Source organism: Sorex araneus, chromosome 2, assembly GCF_027595985.1.
Source record: "Sorex araneus isolate mSorAra2 chromosome 2, mSorAra2.pri, whole genome shotgun sequence".
In the NCBI taxonomy this organism is placed as follows: domain Eukaryota; kingdom Metazoa; phylum Chordata; class Mammalia; order Eulipotyphla; family Soricidae; genus Sorex; species Sorex araneus.
The window spans coordinates 302,863,297-302,883,708 of record NC_073303.1 but is presented as its reverse complement, the minus strand read 5'-3'; the positions used below and the strand labels follow the sequence as shown (position 1 = coordinate 302,883,708).

The 20,412-nt window shown below is 36.7% G+C and overlaps 1 protein-coding gene across 1 annotated transcript in view; it reads left to right on the top strand.

Moving 5' to 3' along the window:
• Positions 1-19,364, top strand: part of NAALADL2 (N-acetylated alpha-linked acidic dipeptidase like 2) — a 743,119-nt gene extending 723,755 nt beyond the window's left edge. The window contains exon 15 of the mRNA XM_004603291.2: positions 18,028-19,364. Within this exon, the coding sequence (XP_004603348.2) occupies positions 18,028-18,217 (190 nt within the window). The 3' untranslated portion in view covers positions 18,218-19,364. The remainder of the gene's footprint in view (positions 1-18,027) is intronic.
• Positions 19,365-20,412: the final 1,048 nt, after the last annotated feature.

Below are 20,412 nucleotides of genomic sequence, written 5' to 3'. Positions count from 1 at the left end.
TTGAGATGCGTTTCTTGCAGGCAGCAAAATATTGGTTCAGTCTCTGAATCCATTTTTCCCCTCTGTGTCTCTTAACTGGTGAATTTAGACCATTGACATTAAGAGAGATTATTGTTATGGGATTTTGCGCCATCTTTGTATAAGGGTTTGTTGGGCTTGTAGGGGTGTGTCTTGTCTTACAATAGCCCCTTTAGTCCTTCTTTGAGGTTTGGTTTTGAATCTATGAAGTTCCTGAGCTGTTGTTTATCCACAAAATAGTGTATCATTCTTTCGAGTTTGAATGAGAGTTTAGCCGGATAAAGTATTCTTAGTGAAGTGTTCATTTCATTGAGTTTTTTCACTATATCCCACCACTGCCTTCGGGCTTGGAGCGTTTCCTCTGATAGGTCTGCTGTGAATCTAAGGGGTGCTCCTTTGTATGCGATTTCCTTCTTTGACCTTGCTGCTTGCAGTATAGTGTCTCTATCCATGACGTCCATCATTCTAACTATGATATGTCTTCGGGTTTTTCTGTTAGTGTCTCTTTTAGCTGGCACCCTTCAGGTGCCTTGAATCTGGATGCTTGCATTCTCCAGCTCTGGGAACTTTTTAGCAATGATGTGTTTGACTGTGGCTTTTTCATTGGGGTTGGTTCCCTGTCCTTCTGGTACTCCGATAATTCTAATGTTGTTCCTCTTGAAATAATCCCCAAGGACTCTGAGTTGCCCTAGAGCTATTTTGAGGTCTCTTCCCATTGTTTGTTGTTGCCTGTCGGCTTCTTGCAGCTGATCTTCAAGCTCACTGATTCTGTCTTCCGCTGCAGTCATTCTATTATTGAGGGCAGCCATGGAGTTTTTTATTTCATCTACGGAATCCTTCATTTTTTTGGTAGGTTTTTCATTTCTGCTCTCATTTCTTCCCGTATTTTCTTGGCTTTCTGTTGTACTGTTTCTGTCAGGTCCTCCTTTAAGTTGTCAATCTTTCCATTGAGTTCATTGAACATCTTGAGGATTTCAACTCTGAATTCTTTATTAGAGAGCTCAAGTTTGTAGGAAATGCCTATTGAGGTATCTGGACTCTTTTCATCATCCTCTCCTTGCAATGGATATTTGCGCTGTTTCTTCATGTTGTTGTGGTGGTATGGAAGAGGGACCTTCAAGATCAGTATCCCTGTTCCCTCTTGTTGTGAAAAAGGATTCTGGATGGACTCGGTCAATGGTGCTTGCCTTTTTATTTTCCCCTTCTAGAACATGGCCTCCCACTCAGATGTTCCTCTAATAATTATGTGAAGTCTTGTGTTTTATTGTCCTACTGTTTACAGATAGCTAGAATGTTACTCTTGGACATGACATAGGTAATGAAGGCTGTGCCAGAAGAGAGAATGGCTGTGGTGCTTGGGGGCAACATGCCAGCCTCTAGGGCGGCAGTCTGGGGGGAGAGGGATGGCTGGGGTGCTCAGGATCTGAGGAGCAGGCTCATTAAGTTGTTTTGAGGATTATGATAAAGGTAGCTCAGAAGGAGGACTGAGTGATGAAAGAATGGGTGATAAAGGGATATTCTAATACCCTATCAGAGTCAGTAACGGAAACCACTGTGCCTAAAAGGGATTTGGGGAGGAAGGAAAAAAGAAAAAGGAAAAAGTGCCTGCCATAGAATTGGGGAGCAAACGGTATTGATTCAATTCAATGCAATTCCTGTCAATTCAACTTTTTTAAAAAGCCAAATGTGAATAATTGCCAAGCATATTTTAGGAAAGGACTTAAAACAAAACAAAACAAACTATTCTCTGCATTCTTTGCTCTCCATATAGGGCACCCTACTAAAGAGAGATGAAACAAAAAGAAGAGAAAGCTTGCTCAAATGTGAAGCACTTCAGGCAAATTCAGTGACAAATAACTCCAAAGGCTAGTTTAAAACCTGGGTTTATAATGCATCTAAGCCAAGAACAATCAATTTGTAGAAAACTGACAGCAGCAAAACTAAAAGGGTCTTAGGTTTCCAAGTGAGGCAAACTCTAAGGTAAATGTGGAAAATTCATGGGTGACTAATATTGTTTCATTAAGACGTGTTCTGTAGATTCCTCTTTGCTCTGTCTGTGCAGATAAGAGCAGAGGTATTAAGAACTGGGGGAAGGTAGTCACTCAATCATTTTCAGCTCAAAATAAATTTTATGCTAAAGTGGAATATTTTGATGAGACATTTTGATCCTATACACTGCATTAAATGTTCAACCAATATTAGCAGTTATTATCGCCACCCTAAACTTAGTGTGATCAAAGTTCTTCAGTATCCTCTTGTATCATTATAACTAAAACCTGAGGAAATAAATAATAAAAAGCTTCTCCTGAGAAGCTCTGCCTAAGGAGAAACAAGTATCCATCAAATAATAAAATTGATATGTAGCTGGTACTGTGATAAGATCATTAGTAAAGCCCCATGCTGTGTGGAAGTAAAATCATAAAATTTGCTTTGTTAATTGTAAAACACTAGGAGTTGTGTTCTGGTGAACCTCTCTGAGATGTTTCAAATAATTGCTCTATTTCAACCAGGCAAATATTCTGTCTTTTCATCTGTACCTTTGAGAACCAGTATCTGGATCTCCTTCCTTATTTCAAATAAAAAGTTATAAAGATTTCATTGACTAATTTACCACAATCCTTTGAAAATGTCTAGTAAAAACAATGCCTTTCTCCATCTACTAGTGAACTTCAGACTCAACTTTTTCTTAATAGATTAGAAGAAAATTTAACCAAATATTTTATACTGAGTAAATGTATTTAGATATGTTTGTGTCATGTCAGTGTATCTTTATCTGTTTATTTATTGATGGGGCCTCTCCGGTTCCTAATTATTTTGGTATGCATGTGCCTTAAAAACAAATATTTTCAGGGGCTGGAGTGATAGTACAGCGGATAGGGCATTTGCCTTGCATGTGGTCAACCCAAGTTCGATTCCCAGCATCCCATATGGTCCCCTGAGCACTGGGGATAAGTCCTTGAGTGCAGAGCCAGGAATGAACCCTGTGCATTGCTGGGTTAACCCGAAAAGCAAAAGCAAAAAAAAAAATCTCTTTGTGGGTAATTTTTTAAATTAAAATAATGATATATTTTAATTAAAGAAACCCTAAAACAATTTGGAGGTTTATGTTGAAGGAATAGGAGGAAAGAAGTTATTCCTCAGGGAGCACTAATAGCAATGACACAGTCCATAAAAATATAAATAGTAGCAAAGCTGAACATATGCAAGTCAAATTTTCCTGCCACTTAATATTTGACCTTACCATTATTCAAAATGCAGCCTGTAAACTGTTGTTTGTACTGCTCTAATTTCTTAGTGTTCCATTACCTACATCTGGGTTATAGAGATTCTAAAGTGAGTACTCTTTGAAGGAGGCTTTCCCTTATTCTGTAATCATTCCCTTAAAAAAAAAAAGTTTTTTAAAGTTCCCATGGTTTACAAAGTTATTCAGAGTTGACTTTCGGGCATACAATGATCCACCCAGAACCTTGATATCGTGCCAATTTCTCCCCCAAAATATCCGCATGTTCCCTTTCCCACACCAACCTCCTGAAAGGAAGATATTTTAGTTTGGCTCATGATTCCTCTCTGTCACTGTTTTTTATTGCTACTTGAAAAATAAATAACAATTTTAAATTCCATTGAAAGGAAAAACAATGGTTGTCTTTAGGGATTGGGTATAAGTTTAAAGATTTTTTTGTTTTTTTGTTTTTTGGTCACACACAGCGATGCACAGGGTCAATCCTGGCTCTGCACTCAGGAATTAACCCTAGTGGTGCTCAGGGGACCATATGGGATGCTGGGAATCAAACTCAGGTTGGCCATGTGCAAGGCAAAGGCACCCTACCCACTGTGCTATCACTCCAGCCCCATAAAAGTTTAAAGATCTTTTATAAAAATTAAATAACATGTCAGGACATCATGAGAAGGACTATATATTAAAATTTTCTGTGGTGTGTATAGCTTTATCACAGTGGAATTCTTTTAAAGATTAAAATATTTACTTTTGCTCTTTTTATTGTCATGGACTTATCTCTTGATTCACTTAGCTAGTAGCCTGCATTACTTTGTACAGTCATAGACATCTCTATTAGACTGGCTATATAATACAAAACCCAGCATATTTTATGATAATTATCTTCTTTTCACTTTAAAATAAGTAATTTAAAATTTGTAGTCAATGTTCATCTTTAAAGATACGATATCAGAAAATTTAGTTTAAATTAATGTGTGTTTATTTAAAAATTTATATCTTTCTGCCTTCCAATTATTACTCAGATTGAGTGAAATTATATATTAAATATAAATTTATATAATGAATGTACAAACTATTTCCACTGAATTTAATTGGATTACTATGAGTAATTTTAATTTCTAAGGTAATTAAAAAAGTAATTCTATATTATAATTTAAATTTAAACAAGTAACCATTAACAAAATTGCTATGCTGTTTAGCCATGAAGATAAATTTCTCAAAAACATTATTGAAATAGTCAAATATTTGTATGAATGTGATACAAATAGTTATGTATATATATCTAGATCTATATTATACATAAAGTTATATTAATTATCAATATTAATTGTGGGACAATAAAATAAGAATTTTATTCTATTCAAAACTTTCTTACTTCTTAGTTTCTTTAAACAAAAATATCTCAAATGTATCTAAACTGAACTTTTCTGAGAAGATAGAAGCAAAATATGAAAAAGTATTATAAACGTATTTTCCTATTTTAGGTTTTTTGATATTTAGGGTTCAAATATAGGGTTTGTTTGTCTGGATTTATTGCAGTATATTAGTAACATACAAAGAACAGATTATTAACTCCTTCTACTCAAAAATCACTTTGGAACTGATACCACTTTAAAAATTTTTTTTCCACAAAGCACTTCAACAAAACCAGTATAAATTTTTCTATCCAGTAATTGTATGATTTTGCAAAAAGAAATGATATTTAAATTTAAATTATTTTAGTTTTTTAAATGTAAATAATAATTTTTTTATGGATCCATTTGGTTACATAGCATTTTATTTTCTTATGCTATCAAAAATAATTACCGATCCTCTAATTAAAGTTCTGAAAAAGTTACTAAACTAAGGACAACACCCAAGGGTTTCTTTAATTTATTATAATTTTAGCATATTTAAATGAATGTTTGAACGCTTAGTAAGTTAGCATGAGCAGCAGTTCTGTAAAATTGTGCTGGAGAGGTATTATAGAAGGAGAGGGGCTGGCTTAGCATGCAGCTGACCACATTTCTAAGTCCTGGCACTGCATACTGTTCCCTGGGCATGGCCAGGAATGATCCTTGAGCACAAAGCGAGAACTAAACCCTGAGCACTACTGGTGTGGTCCAATACCATCCCCTACCCCTGCAAATGTAAAAGATATCTTTATGATTGTTACGTGTAATTTCTAAAAGCATTTCCTCATTAAACTGGGATGGAGGGGGTGGTGGATGCTGGATACCTTAGTGATGGAAAATGTGCACTGATGCAGGGATGGGTGTTCAATCATTGTATGGCTGAAGCTCAAACATGAAAGCTTTGTAACTGCATCTTAAGCTGATTCAATAAAAAAAACTTCAGGTTTTGTGATTTGTGTTTATAGTTTAGTATTTCAATCATCCTTCCTTATTCATATTAATGTTAAAAATAGGCAATGTTCTGTTGACTTAAAATGTTTTTAAATAATTTAGAATAATATATTTGCTGGACTGGAGCGATAGCACAGCCGGTAGGGTGTTTGCCTTGAATGCAGCCGACCTGGGTTTGAGTTCTCCATCCCTCTCAGAGAGCCCAGCAAGCTACTGAGAACAGCCCACCGACACGGCAGAGCCTGGCAAGCTACCTGTGGTGTATTCGACATGCCAGAAACAGTTACAAGTCTCACAATGGAGACGTTACTGTGCCCGCTCAAGCAAATCGATGAAAAACGGGATGACAGTACGACAGTTCTATATTTCCTATTCCAAAAAATTTCTACCTTCAAGGAAGATATTTCTATATTCAAAGATTTTTTTCAAATATCAAATAAGTTTATTGTCTAAATTCTTATGATAAAAATAAAGCTAATAAGTATAATATGAATGTTTTAAAAATATGGCCAATAAGAATTGTATCTGAGTGCAATAAGTATGGCATAAAATCCCATTTCATTAATTTACAGAAGCTTAAATTACATAATTGAAATTCAAGAAGACCTTTCCATCACTTCACTCATATTTTTAACATATGTCCAAAAATAAGCCTCTCTTCCTTCCTCTAAGTTCTCCCTTATTTAATATCTTATTACTTTATAATTTATTGTTTTGTAAATTTAATCATAATGATGTACACAGTTACAGAGTTATTCATGACTGGATTTCAGTCTTATGGTGCAACACCCCATCCCTTCACCCATGTACGTTCCCACCACCTATGTCCCCAGTCTCCCTCCGGAACCCTCCCTCTATGGCAGGCACTTATCTTCTCTTCCTTTCCCTCTCTCTCTCCCACTCTCTTCCCTCTCCCTTCCCCCCTCTCCCCACCCTCACCTTTTCCTTTGGGCATTATGGTTTCCAATAGATACTGATAGTTTATCACAGACATCCCTTTACCTACTTTCAACACTGTTCTTATCCATCATAATCTTTTCTAACTATTATTACTGGACCTTATTATCCCTGGTCTTGGATATTAGTCTCAGACTGTTTTTTTTAATATCCCACAAACGAATGCATCATTCTATATCTGTCCATATCCTTAGAATTCATTTCATTCAGCCTGATACTCTCCATGTAGTTACAGACAAATTTCATGACCTCAGTTTTCCTAACAGCTGCATAGTTTTCTATTGAGTAAATGTACCATAGTTTCTTTATCCAGTCATTCGTTCTCAGGCACTCAGGTTGTTTCCAGATTCTGGCTATTGTGAACAGTCTCCAATGAATATACAGGTGTAGATGTAATTTCTACAGTGCTTTTTTGCAGCCTTATAATATATACCCAGAAATATTATTGTGGAGTCATATGGAAGCTCAGTTTCTAGTTTTTGAAGGAATGCCCATATTGCTTTCCAAAATGGCTGGATCAGTGGGCACTCACACCAACAGTGAAGGAGAGTCCCTTTCTCCCCACATTTGTGCCAACACTGGTTGCTTTTGTTCTTTTGAATTTTGAGTCTGTGGTGTAAGATGATATCTCATAGTTGTTTTAATTTGCATCTGCCTGATAACTAGCGCTGTTGAGCATTTTTTTCTTTTTTGAGGAAGCTTTTGTTCATTTCTTCTACCCATTTTTTATTGGGGTAGGAGGTTTTTTTTTCCTTATACAATTCTACTAGTGTCTTGTATGTCTTGGATATTAACGCCCTATCAGATGGGTATTAGGTAAATATACTTTCTCATCCCATGGGCTCCCTCTGTATTTTGTTCACTGTTTCTTTTGAGGTGCAGAAGCTACTGAGTATAATGTAGTCCCATTTGTTTATGAAAAAGAACAGTAATCAAGATAAAAAAGAAAGACCATAATATGGTAAAATCGAATCACCCAGTACCCATCTATAAAAGGTTAATATTACAGATACACAATGCACTAGTAGAACTTTATAAGAATAAAACCTTGAAACCCATCCAAAATTAGGGAGATGGAATGAACAGAAATTCCCTCAAAGAAGAAATTCAAATGGCCAAAAGGAATATGAAAAGTGCTCTACACCACTAATCATTAGGGAGAAGCTAATTAATATCTTATTAAGGCTGATTTTCCTCCTAGTGACAAAATAATGTTGTGTTTCATATATATATATATATTTTTTTTTTTGAGAGGACACTTGGTAATTCTCAGGGTTTACATCTGACTTTCTGCTCAGGCATCATTCCTGGCCAGACTCACAAGATCCTATGTGTTTCTGATGACCGAACCTGGTGAACCTGGGTCGGCTGCATCCAAGGCAGGCAACCTGTCTGCTACACTTTCCCAGAGACTTTCTGTCACATGTTTTATAATCATAACCATACTATTTAAAAAGAGACAAGGTTTAGATGATTCTGTTGGAAAAGCAAGAAACAGCTGTTCTTAGAATATTAAAGAAAGTTTTCCTTCAAATTTTATTGCCAAGATTTGGTTGTATACACATTGCTGAAATAGTATATTTTGTTAAAGTATGACCACTAACTGACTTAATTCTCTAATTATCTATATCAATGTTGTGGTGATTTGAATCAGTTGGGTCAAGTTAAACGGAAACTAGGATATCCCCCCCACTGAGCTTTTCCCATATAAGGTATACAATGAGTACTTCAGTGCATTTTTATAATCCATACTATCACTTGTATCACTTGTAGTCCCGTTGATCTTTGATTTGCTCGAGCGGTTGCCAGTAATATCTCCATTTGTCCCTGTTTCAAGCTAGTGTAGCCCAATGATACCTGCTTGCTCCAGGAACAGAAAGAGCCTCAAATCGTTCACTCAGAGATTTGATGAAGAAATCTGACCATATAGTTGGTGGGCGGCCACAAGGTCTTCTGACGTCCTGTGGAATCCAGTCTGTAATAGCTCTACTCCAACGATCGTCTCTGAATTGCATTACATGACCGGCCCATCTGATTTTTGATGCCTTGGCAAACGAGACAGCATCCCTGATTTTTGACCGTCGACAGAGGTCAGAACTCCGGATTCCTTCTCTCACTTGAGTGAGACATGATATTCCCAGCATAGCTTTTTCGATTCCTCTTTGGGATACCCTAATAGCATTCTCATCCTGGTTGCGTAGAGTCCAGGTCTCTGAGGCATATGTTAGTGCAGGAAGAACAGTGGAATGAAAAAGATGTGCCCAGAGTCGGAGGTTCTTCATTCTCTTAACAACCTCTTCGACACTCTTGAAGGCATTCCACACTACTCTCTTCCTCCTGAGCAGTTCTGACACCAAGTCATTCCTCATGTAGATTTCTCAACCCAGGTACACATAGCTGCTGCATTCGGAGATGTTGATTCCATTGAGAGCAAATGGAGCCCTTTAAGGGACCAGTTCATTTTTCACGAGCATCGTCTTGTTGAGATTCAGCTGCAATCCGACCTTTCCACACTCATGGTCAAAGTCAGTCAGCATTTGTGCCGCTTGGCTAATGTTTGGTGTTATGAGAACGATGTCATCAGCAAAGCGGAGGTGATGTAATTGCCGACCGTCTATCTTCACTCCCATTCCTTCCAATTCCAGCTGTCATATGATATTCTCAAGGGCGGCACAGAAGAGTTTCGGTGAAATGGTATCACCTTGCCGCACCCCTCTCTTTACATCAATGATCACTTCCCTGTAAAATGGTGAGATCCTGGTGGTGAATCCACAATACAGCTTGCAGAGGATTTTGGTATACTGAGTTTGAATGCCCTGTTTGGCCAGGGCTTCGAGGACCGCCTCAGTTTCAACAGAATTGAATGCCTTCTTTAAGTCGATGAATATTAGAGTGGCATCTTGAACTCTCGAGAAACTTCAATGAGTTTGGTCACTGTGTGGATATGGTCTATCGTGCTGAATCCTCTTCGGAACCCGGCTTGCTCGCATGGTTGTCCTTTGTCTAGTGTTCTGCCTATTCTATTCAGGATGACACGAGTGAACAACTTGTAACTGACAGACAACAGGCAGATTGGGCAATAGTTGCTGATGTCGTGGATGTCTCCCTTCTTGTACAATAGAACGGTTCTACTGGTTTTCCACTGGGACGGAACCTTGCATTCAGATAGGTAGCGTGTGAAGAGTCGGGCCAGTATATTGATGAGTACTGGCGGCAGATTCTTCAGGTGTTTGGGTCTGACCTTGTCCAGACCAGCTGCTGTTTGCGTCTTTACCAGCGAAATGGCATATCAGATTTCAGAAGGGAGAATGTTGGGAACGATATATCCATCCTGAGGAATTTGGTATGTGGGCAGGTGGACATGGCTGTCAAAGAGATTCGAGTAGAAGTCATGATTAATTTTCTCCATTGCCTTTCTGGAGGATGTGATAAATCCATCGGGATGTTGGAGGGCAGTCATCTTGGTCTTGTAGTTGGCGAAGGACAGGCAAGCATTGCAAATACTTCTGCTGCACTGGCCAACACTGCTGCTCTTCTCTCTTTGAGGTCTTCCTTTATCGCATCTCTGCACAGCTTTGTGAGCTCGGACGTTAGCTTGTGGTTGCCTGAGGCTCGGGCCAAACCACGTTGACGAATGAGCTCGAGAGTTTCCTAAGACAGGTGTCTGTTTGTGGCTTTCCCACTCTCGGCATTCTTCGCACAGTCATGGAGGTGTTGAACCAGTCGATCGTATTTCTCGTCGATATTGTCAAGGACGGCATCTTCCCACGTTGCTGCAATAATGCCAAAGAGCTCCCAGTTGGTGGTCATTCTGGCAGTTGTCTTCTTAGACTTAAATTTTTTAGACTTTTCTCCCCATTTTGTGAAGTAGAATTTCTCACGAAAAAGACAGTGGTCCAATCCCATTTGGAATTTTGGGAAAACAGCGACATTGGTCAGGCAAAACCTTCGATTGAATATGATGTGGTCAATTTCATTGTGGAACTGTCCACCGGGAGATTCCCATGTCCAGCGTTTAGATTTGGCCCTCTGGAACTGTGAGTTACCATGGATGGTCTTGGTCGACATGATGATTTCAGATAGTCTCTCACCCTGATCTTTCCTTCTAGGCCATGTGTCCCAATGTGGAGTTCTTTGGTCCGGAGATTAACCTGGATGGTGGCGGTGTCTGGGTAGTGGATGTAGTGGGGGTCGGCCAGTGAGGTATTTATCTTGGGTAGGGTGGGGCATCTGGGTTGGACCCCTCCCTCAGTTTCCGGGGATTGGAGGAGGCAGACAGAGTATCTTGTTTCCAGTTCTCACTGAACCTAGAGCTAAGGTCGCAAAGTTCTGCTTATCTGGCTTTGCAGGGCTTCACTCGTGCGTGAGGTTCAGCCCAAGTGTCCGGATCCGTACTATATTTACAGATTATATTTATGGGTGCATCAAATATTTATAGTAAAATAATATTCTCTAATAAACTAACACATTAAATCATGCATTGTCCCATGTAAGAGGACTCTCTCAACTATCTTAAAATAAAGAAAACTCTTGATAAATAATTAGATGCACTGAGAAATCTTGAGACAAGAACAGTACAGAACACAATCATTTCTTCACTATTTCTGTTGTACTTTATATTTAATGGAAATAATAATGTTTTTCCATTTCTGCTGTCCATTACTACAGCAAAATGATCTATATTAAACAACAACAAGAAATTATGATAGTTCGCACATGTTTGGTCGGAGAAAAACTGTCACCTGGAACTCTGTAGACAGACATCTACAAATGTCTAATGTATAAAACTGGTATCCTAATTTTGTAACACATATCTCATGGAGAATTGGTTGGTGTGATTTTTCAATTGTGTCCTCTGAATTCAGTCAGTCATTTAAAGACCAGTCACGTCTACATCACATGTTGTACTTGTCAGAGAAATTAAAAGAGAATAGAGAATGTGTGCCTAAAGCAACATAACATAATATAATCCCTTCCTTTCCCACAGGGAAGAAAAACACTACCCAATTATATCAATTATCTGTTGCTCTGTTGAAAGCAACCTCAAATTTAGTGACGACTTAAAACAACTGTAAACAGTTGTTTTAATTTGTCATTAATTCTTCAATATGGCTATTTAGACTGGACTCGGCGGCAAATCAGTCAGGTCTGGGCCTGAGTACCATTTGGCTGTGTTGATCTCTGCAACCAGTGCTTTTGCTGCCAACTTGCCTGAGGAGAAGTAAGCACTGGCAAAACCTCAGCAGAATAGCTCCTCTCTGCTTCCTGTGTTCTTGCTTCTTCCAGAAAGATCTTAACCAGCATTGCTTAAACTTGCAACATTTGACAACGTCATATATATATATACACATATATGTATATAAATATATACACACATATGCATGCATATATACATATATACTCATATATACTTAATGTATATATTCACATTTATCTGTGTAAAGAATCATGCAAAATCTTTAAAGACAGACTCATATATATATACATACATATATATATATATACCTCATTATATTTGTCAGTGCATAAATTGAAAAGTAACTAGATTCAAGAGATAAGGAAATAGATTTCTCCACTGGATGGAAAGAGCAATAAGTCTTATTTTGAAGTGCCCCTGTGGATATACAGAAGAAAATAATAGTAGCCACAAGCAATATACTTTGAATCTTTTAGCCTTGGTTTTCTGCAAAGCAAGTATTCTATGGTTTGACAAGAACAGTGCTCTCATTCTGCTTAAGTATAGAATATTTTAATTTTAGCTGGATGGGTATTTGTACCATAAATAACACTGCGGTAGGATTTTGTAAATTCTTGTGAAAATAGGATCCAAATCAAAGAATATTTCTAGTGTTGGTAAAAATACAGTAATCCGTTGTTAACTATGCATTGCAGTTGGCATGATACTTAAATTAGCAACACTTGTCTGAAATATTGTTGGCTTTTTCTCTCTGAATTCAGCATGTATACCCAGGCAATTTGAAAACTAGAAAAGTGTCTATGTGGTTTCACTTAGCAGTTTTCAACATAGGTATAAGCCTATTATTTCCAAGGTTAGGATGTTTTTATTCATTCATGAAAATGAGATTGGTGTTTGAAAAAGAATCATCATGTCTGTCATTCATTTGCTAAATTTACATACAAGGAAATGACTCATGAAGACATTAGATGCCATTGTTTAAAATTTTTTTTTCCAGTTTCCCATTGCATTAGCTGAGTGGAAAAGATTTGTTAATTGAGTAAAGATTCTTCATTTCCTTACTAATGCTGCCAGGAGTTATTAATTAGGTTTCTGAGTTTGGTGCTGCTCTTTCCTGGTCACCGTGATGTGTCATTGAAACAGACCCATTAAAATGAGTGATGTGTGTTGTAATTTCATTAGTGTCATCAATAATGTACTATGCTTTCCTTTTAGTAGTCTCTTTGTGTTGTGTGTGGGTCAGGATGACTGTATAAAATACATTTATAAGATCCAAATTGTTACAGATGAGAAAAGATAGGCATGAGGGTGGAATTAATGTTATTTTAAATACGATGACTGCTAAGATGATTTCAATTAAATAATATCTTAATTAGGTCTGATGTCTGCGTGCCATACTGAGATGCATGTGTATATGCAAATAGGATGGTTTTTATTAAGGTAATTACACAGTCCATTCTTTGCAAATAAAATGTAAGATGTTCTGAATTAAAGTAAAGCAGATATGTATTAAGAGTAGCACTGTAGCACTATCATCGCGTTGTTCATCAATTTGCTTGAGCAAGCATCAGTAATGTCTCCATTGTGAGACTTGTTACTCTTTTTGGTATAGCAAATATGCCATGGGTAGCTTGCCAGGCTCTGCCATGCGGGAGGGATACTCGTGGTAGCTTGCCAGCCTCTCCAAAAGGGATGGAGGAATCGAACCCGGGTCGGCCGCGTCCAAGGCACATGCCCTACCCACTGTGCTATCGCTCCAGTCCGTATTAAGAGTAGGAATGAATTATTAGGAATTGTAATTTCTCATGGCGGTATAGGACACACTTGACATGAATGCTTCAAGTAGGTTTTCTTTCTTTCCATTATATTTTCCTGCTAGACGTTTCATTGTATTAGCCGTTCGTTGTTTGCCAATCTTCTCTAATCTGAAAAAATATATATTTCTAATTTATTTATTTATTTTTATAACTGAGAGGTTCACTCTCAAGTAGTTCTCAGGATGTCTGGGTTTCTGCCAGAAGTTGTGGGCCGACCTGGCCATCAGTTCAGACTATGATACTATTTGGGCCTATCATTGTCAGACTATGATACTGTTTGGGCCCTGCATCCAAAGATATTAGGTGGGCCATGTGGTGCTTAATCAACCTGATCCAGATGCCTGCTAAGCATGAACCGTAACCTCTGCACCATTCCTACCCCAGGGTCTCCACCTTTACAGACAGCAGCACCTTTGAGTATTCTGATATTGTAATATATATATATATATGTAATATATATAGTAATATATATATGCGCATATATCTCTCTCAGAGAGCCTGGCAAGCTACCGAGAGTATCTTGCCTGCATGCCAGAGTCAGGCAAACTACCCATGTTGTATTTGATATGCCAAAACCAGTAACAAGTCTCACAATGGAAATGTTTCTGGTACCTACTCGAACAAATTGATGAGCAATGGGAAGACAGTGACAGTGACAGTGATATATACATATATATAGTTAAAATATTTTAATATCCTTTAACTAATGTTCAAATTTGGTGACACTGTTTACTTTTCATGATGCAAAATGGCTTTTATTGAATGGAACTTAGAAAGATGTTCAGGGAGTAAAGCAGAGGAATAATATGTTTGTTTAAGAGAGAACATGGGCTTTTCTAAAGTAGAAAAAGCTAAGATATATAAAGACTACCAAGCAAGGTACATGTTCAAGTGAGAACATATGCTTGAAGAGCAAGATAAATTTGCTGATATTAAATGGGTGTAAAAAAGCTTTTAATGAGTCACTTTTATTTAGAATATGAATTTAATTGAAATATTTTAAAGGCATAGAATATTTTATAGTGAACAATTAACCCTAAAATATACTGGTTTTGCTTCCTGAAAATGTCTGTGTGCCACTTAAGGTAATAATTTATTATGTAAGAAAATTCCCAAAATTATAGAAATTATGTGACAAAATGTAAAGATACTCTTTTTTTTTATCTTCCATTCAAAGATCAAAGTCAAAACTATATGCTACTATTTTCTTTGAAGAGGGTTTGAAATACATATATTTATATTTAAGCAACATGCTAAATGGTGTTTAAATAAATCATCATGCAAAATAAAAATGGGAAAAAAAGAGTTACTTCTACAAATAAGTAATAGAAACTTTCCATATGTAGAAAATTTAAAAATGCTATTTTTTAAACTCCTTAATTGGATTGCGAGGTAAAGTAATTTATCAATGCCTTTCCTAATTAAAATCAACTAATTTTTAAATGATCCATTTTTTCTTCTAAAATCACGATGAAAGTGTCCTAGTAACTCATCTTCAACTAAAATTCAAAAATCTTTACTTTTATGCTGCCTGTAGTGTAAGTAGGTATGAATGTTTATCTTACATAATAGCTTGCCACAGCCTACTTCTTGTATCATGTAACATATGGGAATGTGTTTTATTCTTTATAGAAGTTAACAAACTAAAAAAGAGCTATTTATATTCTCATTTATTTTTACAGTAATGATTATAGCATGTTACCGCATTGCTTAATTGCTAGAATTAAGTCAGGAAGACTCTGGATTCCAACGTATTTATAGCAAATAACTACTAATATATTTATAATACATCACGGTCACTGTATCACTGTCATCCCATTGCTCATTGATTTGCTCGAGTGGGCACCAATAATGTCTCCAATGTGAGACTTGTTGTTACTGTTTTTGGCATATCAAATATGCCATGGGTAGCTTGCCAGGCTCTGCCATGTGGGTGAGATACTCTTGGTAGCTTGCCAGGCTCTCCGAGAGGGGTGGAGAAATCGAACCCTCAAACCCAGGTTGGCCACATGCAAGGTGAACGCCCTACCCGCTGCGCTATTGCTCCAGCTTATATGATACATATTGTATGGATATTAATTTTGAGTAATACAACACAATAATAATTATTGACCTTTATATCTAAATTTTTCAGGATGCATCTTTATTCTTTTACATTGTTTCCCTTCTAGATATTTTATAGTAGTTATGATTAAAATTTTACATAAAAAAAGGGGCTGTATGCCAGACCCTGCACCAGGCTAATTCATTCAGAGGCGGGTGCGTGAGGCTCCTCCCTGCCCAAGGGACCCAATCCCAGTAGCTGAATACCTCCAGAACTCAACCACCATCAGGCTCATGGCCACTCTCCACATGCTCAGAAATGCCTCACCCATGAGTCAGTCTATTCCTGGACATCTCATACTTTACACCACTAATATTCCGAGAATAGCACACCACATTTGATAGGGTTTAAGTAGCAGACAACTAATCTTAGAGGGAAATATATTTTTACAGGTATGTATATATATATAATATGTAATATGTATAAATATAAGCATACAAGGCTCAATCTTCAACAACATGTCTGTAGTCTCTTACAGAAGGGCTTAATGGCCCCTGGGTAAAATATAACCATCTACACACACTTTCCTCTAAGGAAACTTTTTTTTGGAACACTTTCACTGGTTTATTCATGACAAACAATGCTAAATGAATAATTTCAGTTCTGCTTCGGGGCAGGGGTTGGGGTTTGGGATGGAACCATCTCAAATATGATGGTGGAAAGATGTTATGGTGGTGGGATCAGGTTCTAATATTCAATATAATCCAATATTGTGAACTACTTTATAAAAATAAAAAAATAATAATGAAAAAGAAATGGGGCTGAAGCCATAGCCTAATGAGATGAGCAATTGCTTTGAAGGAGACTAATCTGGGTTAGATCCTGACAGCCCATACCCCCCACCCCAAAGCATCACCTGGAGTGGTGCAGTTTTGTTGCACTAAGGAAAATTTAGATGTAAGAAGAAATTTTTGGTTTTCACAACAATAGACTCAAACTTGTATTACCCACAAATTAATTAATTCCCTTAACCTCCAATGTCGGGCCTTAATTAAATCAAGTTCAAAGAAGGTCATGTCCTTCTTGGTAGACACATGCTTGTAAGGAATCTATCTGTGTGGGTGTGCCCACACCAGGATAAACATTTTTAGACTATCATCAGAAAGAAGATTCTCACCTAGAACCCAACCACTGGTGCCCTGAATTCTGACCTCTGGCCTTCAAAAATCTGAGAAGTAAAATTTGATGTTTGAACCATTTCATTCTAGGGTAGTCTGTTAAAAAAACCAAAATGGACTGAACACTCCAAATAGGCTGGCGTTACTGGTCCATAATAAGTAGAGGTCATGGTTACTACTTACCATCATGCAAAGCATAGGGCAAATGCAGCAACAGATATTTTTCCAATCATTAATATCATCAGTAGAGGGTTACAAATTCCTAGTAGAGAAGTTTCCCTCTCTCCCTCCTTTTCTCCCTCCCTCCTTCCCTTCTCCCCTCCCTCCCTCCCTCCTTCTCTCCTTCCTTCCCTCCTTCCTTCCTTCCTTCCTTCCTTCCTTCCTTCCTTCCTTCCTTCCTTCCTTCCTTCCTTCCTTCCTTCCTTCCTTCCTTCCCCTCCCTCCCTCCCTCCCTCCCTCCCTTCCTTCCTTCCTTCCTCCCTCCCTCCCTCCCTCCCTCCCTCCCTCCCTTCCTTCCTCCCTCCCTCCCTCCCTCCCTCCCTCCCTCCCTCCCTCCCTCCCTTTCTTCCTTCCTCCCTTCCTTCCTTCCTCCCTTCCTTCCTTCCTTCCTTCCTTCCTCCCTTCCTTCCTTCCTTCCTTCCTTCCTTCCTTCCTTCCTTCCTTCCTTCCTTTTCTTTCTTTCTTTCTTTCTTTCTTTCTTTCTTTCTTTCTTTCTTTCTTTCTTTCTTTCTTTCTTTCTTTCTTTCTTTCTTTCTTTCTTTCTTTCTTTCCTTCTTTCTTTCTTTCTTTCTTTCTTTCTTTCCTTCTTTCTTTCTTTCTTTCTTTCCTTCTTTCATATGTTCAATATCTTACACAGTTCCATCCACATAGTTTGTATTTCACGAATAACATATCTTGGAATCAATCAACATATGTCACAGCCCCACATTTATTAGCAATTAAACTTTGAAGTTTTATGATTTCAGTTTCAATAATTTTTTATCAAAACAATTATGTTCTATTTTATAACAATAATGTACTTATTAGAGGCCAATAATGTTGACTCTCTTTCATCACTAGGGATGTTTTTTTGATGATCAAATCTATATGTATCAATTCATTAGAGTTAAAAAATGCAAATTACATTTTTCTGACTTATTGTCCATTTATTACAGACATCACTGCTGGAAATATCAGTATTATTTCTTGATATGAAAATGGCATTGGCATAGATTATTGACACTTATTTCTCTTTAGAAACATCCTGTACCACCTTGATGAGAAGACCAGACAGTTTTCTATACTCCAGGAGGCCTGGGAATCCCTTGCATCAAATGAAACCTTTCAAGAAGCTCTATCAGAGGTGTTGAACAGCATTAATTCAGCTCAGGTCTACCTCAAAGAAGGACTGGATGTGTTTGAGAGCATAGTGGTTGGAAAAAACTGAGAAAACCCTCAACACTTAAAATTGTCTGTTTACAGTTTCTGAAGCAAAAGCTCTCATCTGACCAGATTTTCTACAATTGAAGGCTTTCTCCATCAACAGCTTTTTATACATGTTTAAAGCTATAATTTTGTTGAATTTTTAATGTATATATAAAGAGCATTTTGCACATTTAATATTTTTCTTTTATCTGAATATGTTAATGCTTACTGTTGAAATTATACTTAAAGGTTATCTATTAAAATCTGCTGTATTTATATATTATATTTGGGGGATTTCCAAGAAATTCTGGACAATCTTAGCTCCTATGGACAAAAATATAGGAAGTGAAATTTTCCCCTATGTTAGAGCTATTGATGACCTTGTTTATCTAATGGAAATGGAGAGTTAATATTTTTTCTGATTAACTTCACTATTAAGTATTCATTATGAGGATTTTTAAGTATTTTGACTGGATGATTGGTTGACCAAAACCACTTTGAATGTTTCTACATTATGAAATGAAGTGCCTGTTCATAACACAACTAGATGTTGTAATACACTGGTTATGAAATTGTATTTTTTATGTATTAATGGGGAAAAAAAGGAGCCATAAACATTCCAGGGGAAAATCTCTAGGTTGCTGCACAGAGCAATTTAAATGCAAATTTTTTTCCTAACAATTTACATGGTGACTTGTTTTGAAGCCCCTAATTTGCCTCAGTTGATTTTATAAAAGTTTTAGGAGTGATCTATGTCTTATGAGGGAGAAATATTGGTTGTTTTTCCAGTATTGTTTCTGTTGAAAACATTGAAACAGAGCTACTTTAAAATGAGAGTCTTATGTTACTCATCCTACTTGTGTCTTTTCTGAAGCTCCTGCAGTAAGGCAGTTTTCAGAGAATACCATATAATTTTCACAGAGAACTAATAAAGCTTTTCTTTGAAAAGCCCAAATATCTTAAAAAGCATACAAGTGCTATTTCTGCCACTGACATATAGTACTTACTATGAAATAGTTGTTTTTATCAATGTAAAATCTCTTTAGTTTTTGTGAAGAAACACTTGCTATTTTTTCTTTCTTTATCCCTGATTGTGACTGATAAAAAGTAGAAATAATTTGTGCTTATAATTTTATGCAGAAAATACAGTATTATGCTAAAAGTATGTCTTCCCACTCACTGTTCTTCCTTTACATAGAAATAAAGCTTTTGAAATTGGATTGAATGGTTCTAGCATCTACTGGTACCAAAAATCCTTGCATTCTATGAGGTGATAGCTTAAATTTGAAGCTTATCTTTAGAACTCTATTTTTAAAAGTCTGGGATTAGATAGAGTAATTACTTTTAGAAATGTGATCTGTATTATTTCATGTAAATTTCTCTTTTCTGGCACAACACTCAAGCACAATTTCCCATTGTATACCGCCAGAACATTTTCAGACAGGCCCTGTATGTCTGTCTTCATTTTTTATGGATGAGCATAAACCTAATCTTAGTTTAAAGGCAAGCTGAAGTTGAAGGGAAGGAATTAATCAGTATTGATTAATTGATTTACAAGGGTCAGCTGTTCCTACTATAAGTAATGTTTATATGCTCAAGGCAAAGAAGAGAATTCAGGCAATTAGCTAAGCAAGTCAAGCAGAAATCCCTTTTGATCTGAACTGCTTATGTGCATATACTTTTACATGAAAAATGAAACTATCTTACTTTTTTAAAGTAATGTACATGTTTGTTTGAAAACATTTTGCCAAATGTGGAGAAGTATCACTAAGAAAGGCTCAAAGAACCAGGATAATGAATTCCCCAATATCAGTGCCCTCTCTTATTCTACAGAAATCAACAATAAAAGAAAAAGGAAAAATATACACTCAGAGATGAATACAAGCAAATGGTAAAATCCCCATCCTACATCACTATAATATGTAATTCAATTTCTTTATTTCCACTCTTTATTTAAAGAGAGGTCTTTAAAATAGACAAAATTACCAATTAAACAATTTTTAAAATGTAGAACGAAATTCTAAGTAAATTTACTTGCTCAATATATCGGAACTTTTAGAGAATAAAACATTTTTGTTTTAAAATTGTGTACTTGGACTATGTTGCACACCCCAAAGCTTAATATTTATCTTTAACATGAAAAAGGATATGGTATTTACCCTGTAAAAACTAAAATTAATAATAAACAAACATGCTTTTCTTCTATTTAAGGTGGCT